General features: G+C 43.0%; 1 protein-coding gene across 1 annotated transcript in view; it reads right to left on the minus strand.

The window, feature by feature from the left end:
* The window catches only part of GLYR1 (glyoxylate reductase 1 homolog (Arabidopsis)), a 44,165-nt gene that overhangs the window by 1,035 nt on the left and 25,304 nt on the right, over positions 1-17,826 (minus strand). The window contains exons 9-14 of the mRNA XM_006757914.2: positions 14,468-14,567; positions 8,604-8,696; positions 7,833-7,934; positions 6,729-6,891; positions 6,260-6,439; positions 5,823-5,947 (exon numbers count right to left, since the gene is read on the minus strand). Of these exons, the coding sequence (XP_006757977.1) occupies positions 5,823-5,947; positions 6,260-6,439; positions 6,729-6,891; positions 7,833-7,934; positions 8,604-8,696; positions 14,468-14,567 (763 nt within the window). The remainder of the gene's footprint in view (positions 1-5,822; positions 5,948-6,259; positions 6,440-6,728; positions 6,892-7,832; positions 7,935-8,603; positions 8,697-14,467; positions 14,568-17,826) is intronic.

Consider the following 17,826-nt stretch of genomic DNA (forward strand, 5'->3'; position numbering starts at 1 on the left):
TCTGGGCTACTATTCTTGCCCTTTCCTCTGCATAGGATGCCCTTCCCTCAGCAAGGCTGGCTCCTTCCCAAAGGCCTTCCCTAACCACCTCATCTAAAGCAGTGGCTGCACCACTTTACCCTGGTCACTTCTATCCCCTTACTCTGATCTATTTTATTCATATTTCTGACCATCTGAAATTCTCATTTGTTTAAATATGTATGTACTTATTTTGTTCCTCCTTCTATTAAAATGTACACCAACCTGTCCCCAGAGCCTAGTATGGTGCTTGGCAACTAACAATTGCCTTGGTGATACTAGACGAATATAAAGACGTATGAAAATAATCAAAAAGCCATTGTTCAACAACAGTGGTATTGCATACAGTCATGCTGAGGAAATGCAGTTGGACACAAACTTCCTCCCTTACATGGCTGGGTGGGTTTTTTAAATTTATTTTTTTACTTGTTTTATTATTTTTAAAAAATATTTTTATTGATTTCAGAGAAGAGAGGGAGAGATAGAAACATCAATGATTCTATCTATGATATTTCTATCTCTTCCTCCCTGAAATCAATAAAAATATATTTAAACAAACAAACAAACAAACAAAATCCATTTGGAGCCACCATAATTGTCCATTACAGCTCAGGTGAAATTGTCAATTCAGAATGAAGGCTAAAGACTTTTCAGATAAAAGAAAACCACTCGCTGCCAGCAGACCTGCATTACAGGAAATGTTAAAGCGAGTTTTCCCAGCTAAAAGGAAATAACACCAGAGAGAAATTCAATTCTTCAGAAAAGAATGGAGAGCACTGGAAATCATAATTAGAAATATTATAAAATTATTTTTCTCTTAATTTCTTTAAAATACATATGACTAATTAAACATTATCTTATGGGTTTAAAACAAAGGCAGATAGAACACATAGGACCTTCTTCCTCTGAACTCCAGCACTGGGGCAGAGGCATGGAGGAATCCAGGGACATATGGGGAGGAACTGGATTGTCTGGCATTGGAGCAAGTACTCAGGGGCGGCTTTCTCCCAGACAGGGGTGCTCATAGGGGTCATTCTTCCTATGCTGAGACCTCCTCTATCACAGAGCTGACTGGCAGCCAAATAGGAAATTCCATCAGCCAGGCTTACACTGTTCGCTCCACAGTGCTGATTCCCTGAGACCCTGCCCCATCCAATTTGCAGCCCCACCCAAGCTGTTTGTAGCAGTTTTTCTGTATGACTGGCCTGTCCTGGTTCAGGCTTCAGGTTTTTGTAAAATCTCTCAAATAAGCATCAGCTGGCATCAAAATGCTCTATACCTATCAATAAGAGGCCCCAAACTATGTCCTAGCAGTAGCCTGCCTTGCTTCACAGCTTGGTGTGGCCTAGGCACTTCCAAGTCCAGCACAAGTAGCCACCATCTCCAGATTGCTTTGTATCTCCTCCCAGGTCATCCCAGGCAGTGGCTGCCTTTGAACCTTTCAGGAGACCTCAGAGCCAGTGTACCCAGTGGTCAGCTTCAGACTATACCAGATGACAACTCTACACATCGACAAGTGACATACTTAAGTAGCAGATTCAGTGAGCGCCAAAGCCCCACTGAAGCAAGTCCTGCTCCATAGGGGTGTCTCTTGCACAGCAGCTCTTCCATTGTAGCTGCAGCTAGTCCTTACAGCCAATTGACCTGAAGGTCAATTTCTCCCAGTGACACCAACAACAATCAAGGCTCAATCACAACAAGACTGTGCACACAGCCTACACTGGGTGCACCTTGAGTGCCCAGCTCAGGTGACTGGGGAGGTGAGCCACTGGGCCTTACAGGACACCTACTACACAAGGCCACTACAAATTCCAGGAGACAGAGCAGCTCTATCTAATATATAGAAACAAACACAGGAAAGCAGCCAAAATGTGGACACAAAGAAGTATGTCACAAATGAAAGTACAGAAGAAATCTCCAGAAAAAGAACTAAATGAAATGGAAGCAAACTAACTATGAGATATAGAGTTCAAAACAATGATTATAAGGATGCTCAAGAAATTTAGTAAGAGCTTCAAGGAACTTAGTGAGAACATGAACGACATAAAAAAGGACCAGACATAAATGAAGGATACCCTCACTGAAATGAGGAGTAATTTGTAGGGAATCAAAAGTAGAGTAGAGGATGTTGAGAATCAAATCAGCTATTTGGAATATGAGGAAGCAAAAAACACCCAATCAGAAGAGCAAAAAGATATGACTGTCAGTTGATTTCTCAACAGAAATTTTGCAGGCCAGAAGGGAGTGGCAAGAAATAGTCAAAGTAATGAATAGCAAGGACCTACAACTAAGATTACTCTACCCAACAAAGCTCTCATTTAGAATTGAAAGTCAAATAAAGAGCTTCACAGACAAGAAAAAGCAAAAGGAGTTCACCACCACCAAACCAGCATTACATGAAATGTTGAAGGGTTTTCTTTAGGAATAAAAAAAAGGATAAAAAATGTTAACAATAAAATGCCAATAAATACATTATCTATCAACAATTTAATCTAAAAAACAAAATAAACGAACAAGGAATCTAACAAAATAAACTGATGAATAAAATAGAAACAGAGGCATGGGAACATGGAACAGACTGGAAAATCTCAGAGGGAAGAGGGGTGGGGAGTGCAGAAAGAGATTAACCAAAGAACTTACATGCATATATGCATTTCCTAGGCAATAGAGTGGTGAAGGCCTAGGAGAGGTAGGAACCAGGTGGAGGGAACAAAAAAGGGGTACATCTGTAATACTCTCAACAATAAAGATTTAAATAAATAATACAGAAAAAAACACACAATTAAAAGAAAGACAGATATAACACATAGGACATCTGTAACTTAAAGCAGGTGTTCTCAGTCTGGGGATTTTGGTAATGCCTGGATATATTTTCTATGGATGAGGGTGCTGCTAGTATCTAGTGAGTAGAGGACAGAGATGCTGTTAACATCCTATAATGCACAGGACAGTTCCTACAACAAAATATCAATAGTACCTACATTGAGAAATCCTGCCTTAAAGGGTGAGGGACAGAGTGGTAAATCAATCTGTTTTTGGTAAATATTAACTCTAAGTAGGCTGTGAAGGTAAGTGCATATTGCAAGTCCTAGAGCAAAGATAGAAGAAAAATTATGCCTCATTAAAAAGCCAATAGATATCTAATATGAAATTCTAAAAATATATTCAAATAACATAAAAGAAGGCAAGGCAGGCCTGGCCAGTGTGGCTTGTGGTTAGAGTATATACCTGGGTTACAGGTTGGATGCCCAGCCCTGGTCGAGGTGCATGCGGGAGGCAACCAATTGATGTGTCTCTATCACATTGATGATTCTCTCTCTTTCTCTTCCCTCCTCCCCCCAAAAAAGGCAAGAAAGGAGGAACAAACAAAAGCCAGAAGGGAGAAACAGCAATCAAATGTTTGGTAGCTTTGAATTTAACCACACAACAGACTTCAAGACAGATTAAATGTTAAAGGACTATTTCACTTTAAGATCCAATCAGCAGGGAGCTTAAAGTCATACTATCCAAACAAATGGTCAGAAAGTGCCATGCTCCATTGAGAAATTAACTAATATGTTTATTTCCAAGCTAATGAAGGAGGGTGAAGGCAAGTCAGAAATCATCTCATAGAGAGGTGTTGCCAACACAAACCACACACAAAACCCTTCGTTAAAGACAAACTTATCAATAAAAAATTGATAAAATGCACGCGGAATCTACTGCCAAGAGAGAACCCACAGGTGAAACAAACAGGAGAAACATGAAATTGTATTGCAACTTAAAAGAGTGAAATAGCCCTAGCCAGTTTGGCTCCGTGGATAGAGTGCTGGCCTGAAGACTGAAGGGTCGTGAGTTCGATTCTGGTCAAGGATATGTATCTTGGTTGCATCCCTGGCCTGTCAGGCACGTGAGGAGGCAACTAACTGATGTGTCTCTCTCACATTGATGTCTCTGTCTCTCCCTCTCCCTTCTACTCTCATTAAAAATCCATGGAAAAATATCCTCAGGTGAGGATTAATAAAACAAACAAAAAAGAGTGAAATAAGTACTTTGAGAAATTCAGGCAAGGAAGAACAGAAGATATAGAATTTAGGGACAGAAGACTATAAACTATGAAAAGGCAGGTCTGAAAAGAGCAGTATGCTATTTTTTTGCTGGAATAAGCCACTTGAGACCTGTAAGTATTTAACTTAAATGAAAATGTGTATCAGCTTATAACATCTGAAGCTACAGCTTCTATAATAAATGACTGGGAATGGAATCCACCACCTTTCAGCTGTTTTTAAAAAAATATAATATTATTAAAAAAAATATATAATATTATTGATTTCAGATAGGAGGGGAGAGGGAGAGATAGAAACATCAATGATGAGAAGTAATCATTGATTGCCTGCCTTCTGTACGCCCCCTACTGGGTATCGAGCCAGCAATCGGGCATGTGCCCTTGACCGGAATTGAACCCGGGACTCTTCAGTCCACAGGCCAATGCTCTATCAACTGAGCTAAACTAGCTAGGGCCAGCTGTTTTTTAAGATTATGTTTCTATCAGGTTGAGATAAGGAAACTGAACTTCTAAACAACTGTTTTCAATAAGTGCATGTGTAGGTGCTTAATAAATGTCATTCAAAAAATGTTAATGATTAAACACTCTAATTAATAGGCAGGTATTGTCAGAATGGATAAAAATGTAAGCCCCAATTATAGACTGTCTACAAAAGATACAATTTAAAGGCACAGACTAAAAGTAAATGGATGGAAAAAGATATATCATGAAAACAGTAAGAATGAGAAGGCTGTAGTAGTGATATTAAAATCAGACAATAGATTTCAAGACAAAGACTGAGAGACATACTATATAATAAAAGGCTAATGTGCAAATAATAGCCCAAAAGGCAGAACAACAGGTCACTATGATGCACACTGACCACCAGGGGGCAGACGCTCAACGCAGGAGGGAGTGGGAGTGCCACTGTGGGAGTGCCACTCAGCCAGAAGCCAGGCTCATGCAGCAGCAGTGGTGGGAGCATCTCCTGCCTCCATGGCAGCACTAAGGCATCAGTTGGACATCCCCCAAGGGCTCCCAGGCTGGAAGAGGGTGCAGGCCAGGCTGAGGAACACCCCGAGTGCACGAATTTTGTGCACCGGGCCTCTCGTTTCATAATAATAATGAAAGGGCAAATTCATCAGGAAAACATAATAAACAAGAGTTTCAAAGGCATTAAGCAAAATGGACAGAATTAAAGAAACAGATAATACCATGATTATAGTGGGGTGATTTTACTATCTCTCTCTCAGTGACTGAAGGAAGCAGAAGAAACATCAGTAATGATGATCAGAAAAACACTAACAACCATCTTGAACAAACTGATATCTGTGGAACACAGCACCCAGCAACTGCAGAACAGTCTTATTAAGTGCACATGGCACACCCAGCAACAACTATTGGGCTACAAAACAAAACAAGTTTGAATAAATTTAATGGGCTAAAAATCATATAGGGCAGTCTTTGGCTGCAAAGGAGATCCATTACAAATCAATAACCACTAGACAATTAGGAAAATCCTAAATATTTGATAAAATGTAAAGTAATCCACAGGTCAAAGAAGGAATCAAAAGAGAAGCAAGCGCGGCTCAGGAGGAAGTGTCTAGTTTTTAATGGACCTTTTAGAAAAGGCAGGTCTAAAATCAATGACCTAACATTTCACCCTGAGAGATTAGACCAGATAGCAAAGAAAAGCAAAAGTAAGTAGAAGGGAGGAATAACAAGAAAAACAAAGGGAAGGGTGTTGGGACTTGTGCCACTGGCTCTTGCAGTTAGTTACCTCATTGGCTGCAGCTGCCATAGGAGTTGGATGGTTGACGGCATCGCCCAGAGCAATGGCTAAGCGAAGATCCTTCTGAATGTATTTCAGGTAGAAATCAGGTTTAAAGTTTCCTTGCAGAATATCTGAGGAGAGAAAGCCACTTATCAGAACAATTAGTAGGACCCTAAATAAGAAACTACCTGCAAGTACCACCAGGGTTCAACGCATAGCATTTCTCCTCCCCTCAGACACCCAAGATACAAGTTTCCAGCCTGTACCCCCAAATCCTATCTGCCGTGTCTCTGGACCCTCACTACCTGGGGATACGGAGAGGGTGCATCTTTCATACCTAATGAGCCCCTGAAGAGACTGTTGTGACAGTGGCCTTACCCAGTTTCTCAGCTCTAATAATAATAATAATTATAAAGCAAGAAGAGAGGCCTATGACAACTTACTTTGGCACTTCTGGTCCAGAAAGATGCTGGCCAATTGTCCTTGATTGAGAATGTCCAAGAATGTCTGCTGGGACTGGCCTGTCACTTGGGCCAGGGTCAACCCCTCAGCGATAGTTGCCATGAAGCTCCCCTGGACCATGTTCACAATCAGCATCATTTTGGCTGCATTGCCAACCTCACCTGCCCAGGGCAAAGAATCATGGTCACTTCCCAAGAATCCGACAGGCAGGGACTTTCTATCCCCCTCATCCCTGCTCAGACCCACCTCTACAACCAGGGAAGACCCCATTCACCTGCCCCTGACAGAACTGGCTCTGACCCTCTGGTTCTTCCTCCGTCTAGGCACTGACTGTGCAAATCAAAGAAAACCTTCCCACAGGGGCCCCAGGCTGAAAGGCCATGTGGAATTGACGTCGTCATCAGTGCAGTCTAGGGGGAATGTGGCCCAACAGGTGGGCAGGTATGTTACCTAGAAAGAAGGAGGTCTTCCCCATTGCCTGGAAGCAGCTGCTGCAGTCCTCATATAAGCCCCTGTCTCCGGCTGCTAAGATCACCAACATCCCATCATTAGACAGCTGCTGGTTCCCTGAGACTGGGGCTTCCAGAAAGCGGCCCCCCCTGGACACAATCACCTGGAAAGGAAAGTCACAGCTTCTGGAGTCCTTGCCTCTCTCACGGGTCTCGGGCAGGGAGCAAAGAGGGTTCTTGGGTGGAAGTACTTGGCCCTCCACATGGAAGCCCCAAAGCCAACATCCGTACAAAGGTGCTGGACTAATGCTGTGGGAGGGTCAGCAGATATCCTCCAACAGATGCCTGACTCACATGTAGTAAAGAGAGGCTAGGCTCCTCATAAGTTCCAATTTACTCTGAATTTCTTATAAAGACCAGAGATTATAACCAAACATGGCTGTGCCAACGGCTTGGTTGTCTACACCTCCTATGAACACCGCCCTTCCCGGACTTCACTCTTTGAACACTCACGAGCCAGAAGTCACCACTCCCTCACTTGGGCCCAGCAGCTCAGGCAGGAGGAATACTCTGCAGATAGATGCTTAAACCAAAAAGGCTGTGCTGACAGCCTGGACTGCTTCTCACTGTGAGGCTGGCAACTATGGGATCTGAGGCCCATCTCAGCTAGGCAGCATCTCTCCTCTCATGGCCACTTAGATTAACTGTGTCTTCAAAGGTAGAGAATGAAGACAGGCTAGTCCCAAGGCTATTGGCCTCACTTCTTCTCTCCTCTCTGGCTTTGGCTCTAGAGCAGTAGTTCTCAATCTTCTGGCCCTTTAAATACAGTTCCCCATGTGGTGACCCAACCATAAAATTATTTTTGTTGCTACTTCATAACTGTAATGTTGCTACTGTTATGAATCGTAAAGTAAATATCTGATATGCAGGATGGTCTTAGGCGACCCCTGTGAAAGGGTCGTTCGACCGCCAAAGGGGTCGCGACCCACAGGTTGAGAACCGCTGCTCTAGAGTAACCAAGTTGTCCACACTTGGGCATGGTCAGCTTAGGTCTTGGGATCCAACCAAAAGGATGCTGGAGGGCCAGCCTGAACAAGGCTGCTACCTGGGCCAGCTCGGTGACTGTGTCAGCATCCACTGTTGACATGTCCACGTAGCACTTTCCGGGACGGATCCCTTGCAGTACACCACTGGGGCCCAGCACCAGCTGTGGGGACACAAGGGAGAAGCAATAGCCCAGGCCCCCAGCCAGATACCCAGGAACCCCTTAGACCCAAAGTCAGAATTCATTTGCTTTTTTGGTTCATTTCCTGATAAGGAGCTAATAAATATTAAGGCTGAAAAGGGAAAAGCAAGTAAATAAGCAAGGGAAAGAAAAGTATTTCTGGTATGTTCCCATTTATCTTTAAAAATAGTAAATTTCTATTAAAAACTTCCCATTTAAAAGATGGAATCTCACTGTTTCAGTTTTGGGGCTTCTTTGGATCTACTTGGATTAGACTAGTCACCAGTTTAACAAGATGACTACTGCACTTGAACTTTTAAAACTTACAAATACAGTGATAGCCAAACATAGGAACTTGGCACATAGACCAAAAGCACACACAGCCCCAAAGCTTCCAGCTCAATAAGAATATACCACAGACCATTTTAGAAGACCTCAGGGATCCTAGCCATTTTCATTCTTTGTTCTGAATTAAAGGTAAGTCTGTATTCAATTTATGCAAACACCCTTCATATGGGAGATAGCCCCCAGATGGGAAATTCAACCCCCCACATGCAGACACTCACTCCGTATGCAGGGGAGAAGGGGAGGAGGCCAGCCAGCTTTCCTGGCCACAATCTGAGACGCTGAGGGGAGGGAGGGGATCCTTACATCCTTGGCCGCCTTTGGATCCGACACACAGGCAAAGGTGATGTCACAAGTTGAAACAACTTCAGCGGGGGTTCTTCCTAGGCGGGCCCCCTCCTGGATGAACAAATCACACTGCAAAAGTCACAGATCCTAACGTGAGCTGCAGGCATTGCACAACAAACACGACAGCCAGGCCAGAGATACGGTGCCCAGTCCTCCTGGCTGGCCTTCCAAGGCAGGAGGCAGGCTGAGGATGGGAGCCCCAGACACCAGAGCTGGTGGTCTGACTTCTTGGGGGAAGCGGATGGGGCTTCTTCAGGACTTTCTTGTGTTTTCACATACTTGGTGCCTAGATGATGTTTTACTTCACAGTAAGCACAAAACAAGTGTCTGCCGAAGGATTCCTGTTTGAAGACAGGATGTAAACAGTGCCTGTTTGCAGCCCTTCGTGGCTATCTTGGCTACGGCAAAACCACGCAGTGCCCTGCGTTATCAGCACTGTGCTAGGGAAGCAGGGCCAGGGCTGGGAGGCTGCCATTCCTTACTATGATGTTTCTGGGGGTCTGAAAACACTAATTTAGTGCATTACCCGTTTTCAAAGGCATTTAAAAAGTAATTAGAATAACTTGAACCTACTATTTTGTATCCAACGTTTAATATTTTGTAAGGCCCTAACCGGTTTGGCTCAGTGGACAGAGCGTCGCCCCGCGGACTCAAGGGTCCCAGGTTCGGTCAAGGGCATGTATCTTGGTTGTGGGCACATACCCAGTAGGGAGTGTGCAGGAGGCAGCAATCGATGTCTCTCTCTCATCGATGTTCCTTTCTTCTTCTTCTTTTAAAAAAAATATATTTTATTGATTTTTCCGAGAGAGGAAGGGAGAGGGATAGAGTTAGAAACATTGATCAGCTGCCTCATGCACACCTCCTACTGGGGATGTGCCCGCAACCAAGGTACATGCCCTTGGCCAGAATCGAACCTGGGGCCTTTCAGTCCGCAGGCCAATGCTCTATCCACTGAGCCAAATCGGTTAGGGCTCTCATCGATGTTTCTAACTCTCTATCCCTTCCCCTTCCTCTCTGTAAAAAATCAATAAAATATATTTAAAAAAGTATTTTGTAAGGCTTACATTTATCCATATTGTCTCTCATTATTATCACTTACAATGAATGGCTGTAAAATATTCCATCAAGAGACATATCTGGATTTACCTAATGGCTCCACTGCAGTTTGATAGTTGGACTGCTTTTAATTATAAATGACTCTAACAAATATCCTTATGTTTTCAATTTAGACTTCTAAGAATAAAACAGGCTCAAATGGTTTTCATGCTCATAATAAATGTAGACAAATGGTTTTTCAATAGGGCTGAGAATATATAATGATCACCAACAAGGTCTCAAATCACCAGCACAGAGTACATCATTTAAAAACATCAATCAATCAAGCATACATACATTAAAATTTTATCCTACTTGATTTAACCAGCTAAAAATAGCAACTTTTCACCTGACCTATTTTGAGTACTCCTGATAATTAAACCTTTTAAATACTTTTGTTTTTAAATTGTTTACTCTTCTGTAAGCTACTTCTTTATTTAATAATTCTTTATTATTGAAAGTATTACGTATGTCCCCTTTTTTCCTCCCTTGACCTCTCCAGACCCCCCCACCCTCCCAGGCCTTCAGCACCCTATTGTCTGTGTCCATGGGTTATGCATATATGCATACAAGGTCTGTGAGCTACTTCTTTTATATATTGCTGAATGTGAGCTACTTTTTATCTTAAGAGTTATCAAACTATGTATTTCATAAAATCAACATATTACCCTTTTCTATCATCTTTGCTATAAAGCATTTTTAATTGGTGTACCTTTCACTTTTATTTTTTGTTGTGGGGAGTATTATTAAAAACTGTCCATCTTTTGTATGGTGCCAGGTGGGTACAGGGAATGTTATTGGGGGGAACATTGTAAAGTATATGATTGTCTAAACACTATGTTGTATATCTGAAACTAATACAAAAATAATACTGAATGTAAATTATAATTGAGAAAAAGAAAAAAAACTACATATCTTTTTCTTTAGTGATTCTGATTGTGTCTTAGGCTTAGAAAGATCTATGTTAATATTTAGTTGTCTTTCCTTTTTAAAAAAGTATTTTTTTTTATTGATTTTAGAGAGAGGGAGGGAAGGGGGGGGAGAGAGAGAGAGAGAGAGAGAGAGAATGGACAAGAGAGAGAAACATCAATCAGATGCCTTCTGCATACCCCCTAATGAGGATGGAGCCTGTAACCAGGTATGTGCTCTGATCAGGAATCAAACACTCAAACTTTCAGTGTATGGGATGAAGCTCCAATCGAGCCACATCGGCCAGGGATATTTAGTTTTATTTCCTTCTGGTTTTTCCTTTGAAAAAAAAAAATGTAGTAATCTACCTGGAATATATTTTATTATGTGGTAAGAAGTGAGATTAATATTTCCTCCAATTTCTAACCAGTTGTTCTGAACAAACTTACTGACCAACCCTTCTTCAACATCACTGATTCACAGTGCGATGGCTCTATCAGAGGAAGTCCTAGGCTTTCTGGGCTACCTGGTAGGTCTGTGTCTTTACTATAGCACACATCATCTTGGTGAATTTACATTATTATGTTTTTACATTTGCTTGGGAGAAGACCTCCTCATTACTGAAAATTTTAAAATGTTCCATCTTTTACCAGAAGGACCACAGGATTATTTATTTATTTATTAAAAAATACATTTTTATTGATTTCAGAGAGGAAGGGAAAGGGAGAGAGAAAAACATCGATGAGAGAATCATTGATCAGCTGCCTCCTGCACGCTCCCAACTGGGGACTGAGCCCGCAACCAGGGCATGTGCCCTTGGCTGGAATCGAACCTGGGACCCTTCAGTCCACAGGCCGACGCTCTATCCACTAAGCCAAACCAGCTAGGGCAGAATCATTTTTATTAAGATCCTTTTATAAAAATTCCATGGGGACTGTCATAAGGATTAAATGGCTTTTCAAAGATGACATTTACTACATAACTTGTGCCAGGCACTGTGCTGAGTACTTTACATCATCTCATTTAACCTTCACACCCCCATGACGCTGGGGCTTTTGCTGTCCATCATTTTACAGATCTAGGGAGGTAAACTATTTCACTGAAGCCCTAGGGCAAGCAGCAGAGTGTGACTTGGACTAGATCGGCCCGACTCCAAACCCAAGTTCTACCTGCTTTGCTCTCCTGCCTTCCTGTAAATGAATCAGAAAGGAATGGCCTTGTTTGTAACATTTCTGCATTTTAATCAGGAAAACAGGAAGACCAGAGGCACTTCTATCAAAGGGGAAAGTACTTATAAGCAAACGCCCTGGTTCTCCTGATGTTCTGCCACTGTGTACCTCTAGATTTCCTGACTACTCTAGCTTTGAATCACAAACTACCCTGTCGATGAAGCCTCTGAGATCCACTCCTGACTTAGGTCCCCACAGTGCCCAGCCCCTGAAGCAATCCCTTAGCACGGCCTTCAGTGCCCTCTTCAACTCTTCAACCCATTTTTGTTATTCTTGAAAAGGACTTTGTTTCAGCACAGTGAATTTCTTACTTTGCTAGAACATTTTTGTTAACCCAAATACATCAGCTCTGCCAACTCCTTCAGCAATCACACCTTATTTCAGCTCTCGAACCTGTGCACATAAAGAGACATGCACCCAGTCATTTCACAAATACATGCTCAGCCACACCTTGTTCCTCAAGAAGCCGGCCCTTTCTCAGTCTTTCTTTTGTTCCTGGCAAGTACAGTGTTTAATTTCCTGGTACTCAGATGACAGTTCTTCATCTTTTTTTGAATGACAACTTGATGGGAGCCAGGGCCTCCATTACAAAAGGTACACATTAACAGCTTTGGAATTCCAAGGCAGGGCCACACAGACCCGTGGAAGTTGTGGACTGCCACCTTAGGTTAAGAACTTCTAAATGTGTTCTGTCCAATATGGTAGCCACTAGCCAAATAGGAGTACTTATTTTTGTTAATTCTCACTACCAATGACATTTTTTCCATTGATTTTTAGAGAGAGTGGAAGGGAGGGGTAGAGACAGAGAGACACACTGATGTGAGAAAGACACATCAATTGGCTGCCTCCAGCACGTGTCCCGATTGGGGCCAGGGATTGAGCCAGCAACCTAAGTACATGCCCTTGACCTGAATCAAACCTGGGACCCTTTAGTCCACAGGCCGACGACTTAACCACTGAGAAAAACTGGCTAGGGCCAAAGGGGACTATTTTTAAAAATATATATATTTTATTGATTTGCACATGCCCTTGACTGGAATCGAACCCGGGACTCTTCAGTCTGCAGGCCGACGCTCTATCCACTGAGCCAAACCGGTTAGGGCCAAAGGGGACTCTTTTAATTTAAGTGAAATAAAATTAAAAATTCAATTATTTAGTTGTACTAGCCTTGATTCAAGTATTCAAGAGCCACATGTAAGTAAGCCACTGTGCCTAGCATGGCAGGCTGTGCCCACAGGCTCAGCACACAGGCCACAGGAATCCTAGAAGGCCTGTCCTTGCTGACAATTACTATGGGCTGCCGGTTTTTATGATAGAGGTGGGATGGGACCCTTCATTAATATTTGACTTTAATAAGTGGGTAAGGATATATTTTTTTGTCTATGTTCTGTTTCAACTTATGTAGATTATTATAAATTGATGTAAACCACGTGAGAGGAAAATGTTAATAAAAAAATGCAAAGCCCCTCCTCCCCCAAAAAAGAGCCCCATGTGGTTAGTGACTACCAAACTAGATAGTGCAGATACACAACATCATCACAGCAGAATGCTGTATGCACAGCTAACACAATCCAACTGAATACAGTACAGTCACTGAAAAGGATGCTGTACATCTATCTATACACATTCCTTACCAATGACTTCATAATACACACTCCTATTTTGTGAACATGGAAAAAAGGATGCAAACACCTAACATGGGCTAGCTCAGGTAATAGCAGAGAGGGAGGAATTCTCCTTTTTTATTTTTGTTAATCCTCACCCAACAATATTTTTTCCATTGCTTTTTAGAGGGAAGGAGGGAGGGGAGGAGAGAGAGAGAGAGAGAGAGCGAGAGAGAGGGAGAGAGAGAGAGAGAGAGAGAGAAGAATCAAACCTACAACACTTTGGTGTGGAAGGCAATGCTCCAACCACTGGGAAACAGCTGCCAGTGTAAATTTTAACTTTGTTTTATATTCCTGGGTACCTATCTTCTATAATAATAAAAGCACAGTATGCTAATTAGACCGGACATCCTTCCGGACGACCTTCCAGACGAAGCTGGGGTTGCGAGGGAAGCCGGTGCCAGCAGCAGGCAACCAGGGGAAGGAAGGCCTACTCTTACACAAATTTCGTGCCTCTAATTTTTTTAAATAAATAAACACACACACACACACACACACACACACATTTTTTACTCAATTTAGAGAGAGAGGAAGGGAGAGGGAGAGTAACATTGATGAGAGAGAGAAACATTGATTAGTTGTATCCCACAAGCACCCTGATTGGGGATCAAATCCGAACCTGGGTATGTGCCCTGAGTGGAAATCAAACCAGCAACCTTTCAGTGCATGGGATGATGCTCAACCAACAGCAACACAGGCCATGGCACCCCTGGGTACTTTTAAATATTTAGTTTCTATACTAATACTCTAAGCTTATTTGTCTACATATCTACCTGCTTGAATAATAGTGTGGCTCCTCCTACTCTACCACATGCAGAATGCTGAGTGAAGACATCAGGAAGACATTCCCATCTTTAGTTACCCCAACTCCATGGGTCAAGGCTTGTTCCCTCCCTGCTGACAAGCACCACTCATTAATGCTTACTTTTTCTGCAGTCCGGTTCCAGACAGTCACCGTGTGACCCATTTTTAATAAGTTGGAGACGATGCCACTTCCCATCAGGCCGAGGCCCAAAAATCCTATCCTGAAAAAGAGAGAGACTGATTAGTTTGGGGAGGAGTGGAAAGGACACACACACAGGGTAAGGTATCCTGAATGCAGCATAGACTCTGCTTCCTCATCAACCTGGGGCGGGATCTCAGACCACCAGAAACATCGCTCAGCGGTGTTCTGACACCACGAGCACTGAGCCAGATGTGGCCCATGCCGATTGTGCCTTTTCTTATTATGCCATCGCTTAAGTGTCCCTAGATTTAAAAGGGCATTTCTAAACCCTTGACTGCCACAGAAAGAATGATGACATTTTTGGTTTAGGTGTTCCAAATCATTTCCTTGATGCTTTGATAGAGAGTCTGAGCTTACAATTCCGTAACAGTGAGAAAGCAGACATTTGTCTTCGGCTTTGCAGGAGTTTTGAGCTCTAGGTCTTCAGATGCCTCTTGAAAGCACAACAGGATCCATGACAAGTAATTGAAGAGTCAGAGCCAGCCACCTTCCTCAACTGCAGAAATCTGGGTCCCAGTCTTCCCACTCATCTCCAGGCTCCAAACCTATGCTACCTTTGCATTCTTCCTATTAGCAGAGACAAGCCATGTCTCTCTTCTTCAAAGCTTTGCCTGAGCTTTGGAGCCAAACTTTCCCAGCGCACAGATTCTTCCCAAATCTGCCTTCTCTTGCACCTTTCCCCATTACCACTGCTGGCCCACCCCTCTCTGCTCTCTACTACACCCTTCTAACTGTAGGCCCATTATGATCCTTTATCATGCTCTGTGTACCTTCACTTCCTATAGCCTGCTTCTTTCTGCAACCCCAAGAACTTGGGGACTCCTGCTTTTACAGATGATTTTACCCTGCCCAAATGTCTTTTCTTGGTTCCTGTATTTCTTTATTATCTCTCTTGGCATGTGACTTGGCTCAACTATGCCTCTTCATTTCTTATTACATTATGTTGTAGTTTTCACCTCAGGCTTTCTCTCAGCTCTGGACACACTCTGCAGCTTCTCCACTTTGACCTGTGTTATCCTTTCAGTATTTTTGGTCTCTGGTGAGACATCTGCAGCCACTTCTGCAAATTGGCTTTTCTACTCAGTTTCCCCTAATCCTTGCTGGAATATGCACTTCTCACACTCTCTGTCCCAGAGAGCAGTTATCAGAATCAAATGTAAAAAATGGAACAGGATCTGAATAGAGACACTTCTCTAAAGAGGAGAGACATATGTCCAATAGACATATGAAAAAATGCTCAAGGTCACTAATCGTCAGGAAGATGCAAATTAAAACTCCAACAAGGTATCACCTCACACTTGTCAGAATGGCCATCATCAATAAATCAACAAACAACAAGTGCTGGCTAGGCTGCGGAGAAGGGAACCCCAGTGCACTGTTGGTGGGAACGTAGACTGGTGGAACCACTGTGGAAAACAGTATCAGTTTCCTCAAAAAATTAAAAATGGAACTGCCTTTTGACCCAGCAATCCCACTTCTGGGTATATATATATCCTAAGAATCCTTAGTATAGCAGCCTTATCTACAATAGCCAAAATCTGGAAACAGGCCAAGTGCCCATCAGTAGATGAGTAGATAAAAAAGTTGTGGTACATTTACACAATGGAATACTTACTATGCGGCTATAAAAAAGAAGGAATTCCTACTTTTTGCAACAACATGGATGGACCTAGAGATTACTATGCTAAGTGAAATAAGCCAGTCGGAGAAAGACAAAGACTATATGATCTCACTAATATGTGGAATCTAATGCACAAAATAAACTGATGAACAAAATAGAACCAGAGGCATGGATACATGGAACAGACTGATAAATGTCAGTGGGGAGGGGAGTGGGGTGACTGGATAAATGAAGGTGAAGGGATTAGCTAAAGAACATATATGCATAGCCCATGGACATGGATAATATTTTGGTGAGGGCTGGGGTGGGGAAAAGGGGCTACAGGGGCTGGGTGGAGGTGGGCAAAGGGGGTGAAATGGGGGACATTTGCAATAGGTCAACAATAAAATATTTAAATTTTAAGAAAAGAAAATGGGAACCTATCACCTTCCTCACCAAATAGTGCCCTGTCCACTAAGTTTTAAGCCAAAGCATAAAAACAAGATCTTTTGTCATTCACAGTGATATGAGTAGCGTAAGTTTTCCCTATGATTCTAAATCATTAGGACTAATTCTTTTCCCATTTCTTGGTGTTTGTTCTAGGATACCCAGCAGACCTGGGGATGAAGCTTCTGGATTTTTAACATGGCAACTAACAGTCCTTCATGGTGCCCTTGAGATAAGATGGAAAATGTAGACTAAGTGGATTAAGAACAATACAGCTAGTTAGCTTTAGTTGGCTTCATACTCAGGTTAAAAAAGTATTTTACTATATGGGCAATACAGGCCTTGGGTGAAAGCATTGGGACTATACTCAACCTGTCCTAGTTTTTAAAAATTAAAAACAACACAATCCTCATCAAATGAATGGGTGACACCCATCTCCCTTTTTATCTATATATTAGAGGCTCGGTGCATGAAATTCATGCACAGGTAGGGTCCCTAGGCCTGGCCGGCAATCAGGGCTGATCGGGGCCTTCCGGCTGCTGGCCGGAGTTTTCCTTCCCCGACTGCTGGTAGGGGCTTTCCTTCATTCTGCGCCGCCCCCTGGTGGTCAGCGCACATCATAGTGAGCGATTGAACTCTCAGTCTCCAGGTCAAACTCCCAAAGGGACACTTTGCATATTAGCCACACACACACACACACACACACACACTCTAGTAGAAGATATCTATATACATAAAAGCCTAAGCGACCATTACGACTGGTCAACCAGTTGCTATGACACGCACTGACCACCACGGGGCAGATGCTCAATGCAGGAGCTGCCCCCTGGTGGTCAGTATGCTCCCACAGCCAACCTCCCATGGCCAGCCAACCTCCTCGTCCCTCCCCGCAGCCGGCAAACCTGCTGCGGTTCCTCCCCCCATCTGGCAGGTTGCATCCAGCAGCCGGCCTGGCCCCGATTAGGACTGGGAGAGATGGCCCCGATAGGCCCTGATCACCAGCCAGGCCTAGGGACCCCACCCGTGCACAGATATCGTGCACCAGGCCTCTAGTCATATATAATACCTTATGGGTGCGAGTACAGATGATGGGATTCTATTTTATCCCCTGGTGACATCCTTTTGTCTCAGTCTGTCATTTCAAATTCTTCATTTCATGTTGTCCTTTTTGTTTTTGTTCTTCATCTTCCTCCTTTTTTTTGTGTCTTTTGTTCCTCTTCATTTTGTTTTT

This window comes from Myotis davidii, unplaced genomic scaffold, assembly GCF_000327345.1.
Source record: "Myotis davidii unplaced genomic scaffold, ASM32734v1 scaffold555, whole genome shotgun sequence".
Taxonomy (NCBI): domain Eukaryota; kingdom Metazoa; phylum Chordata; class Mammalia; order Chiroptera; family Vespertilionidae; genus Myotis; species Myotis davidii.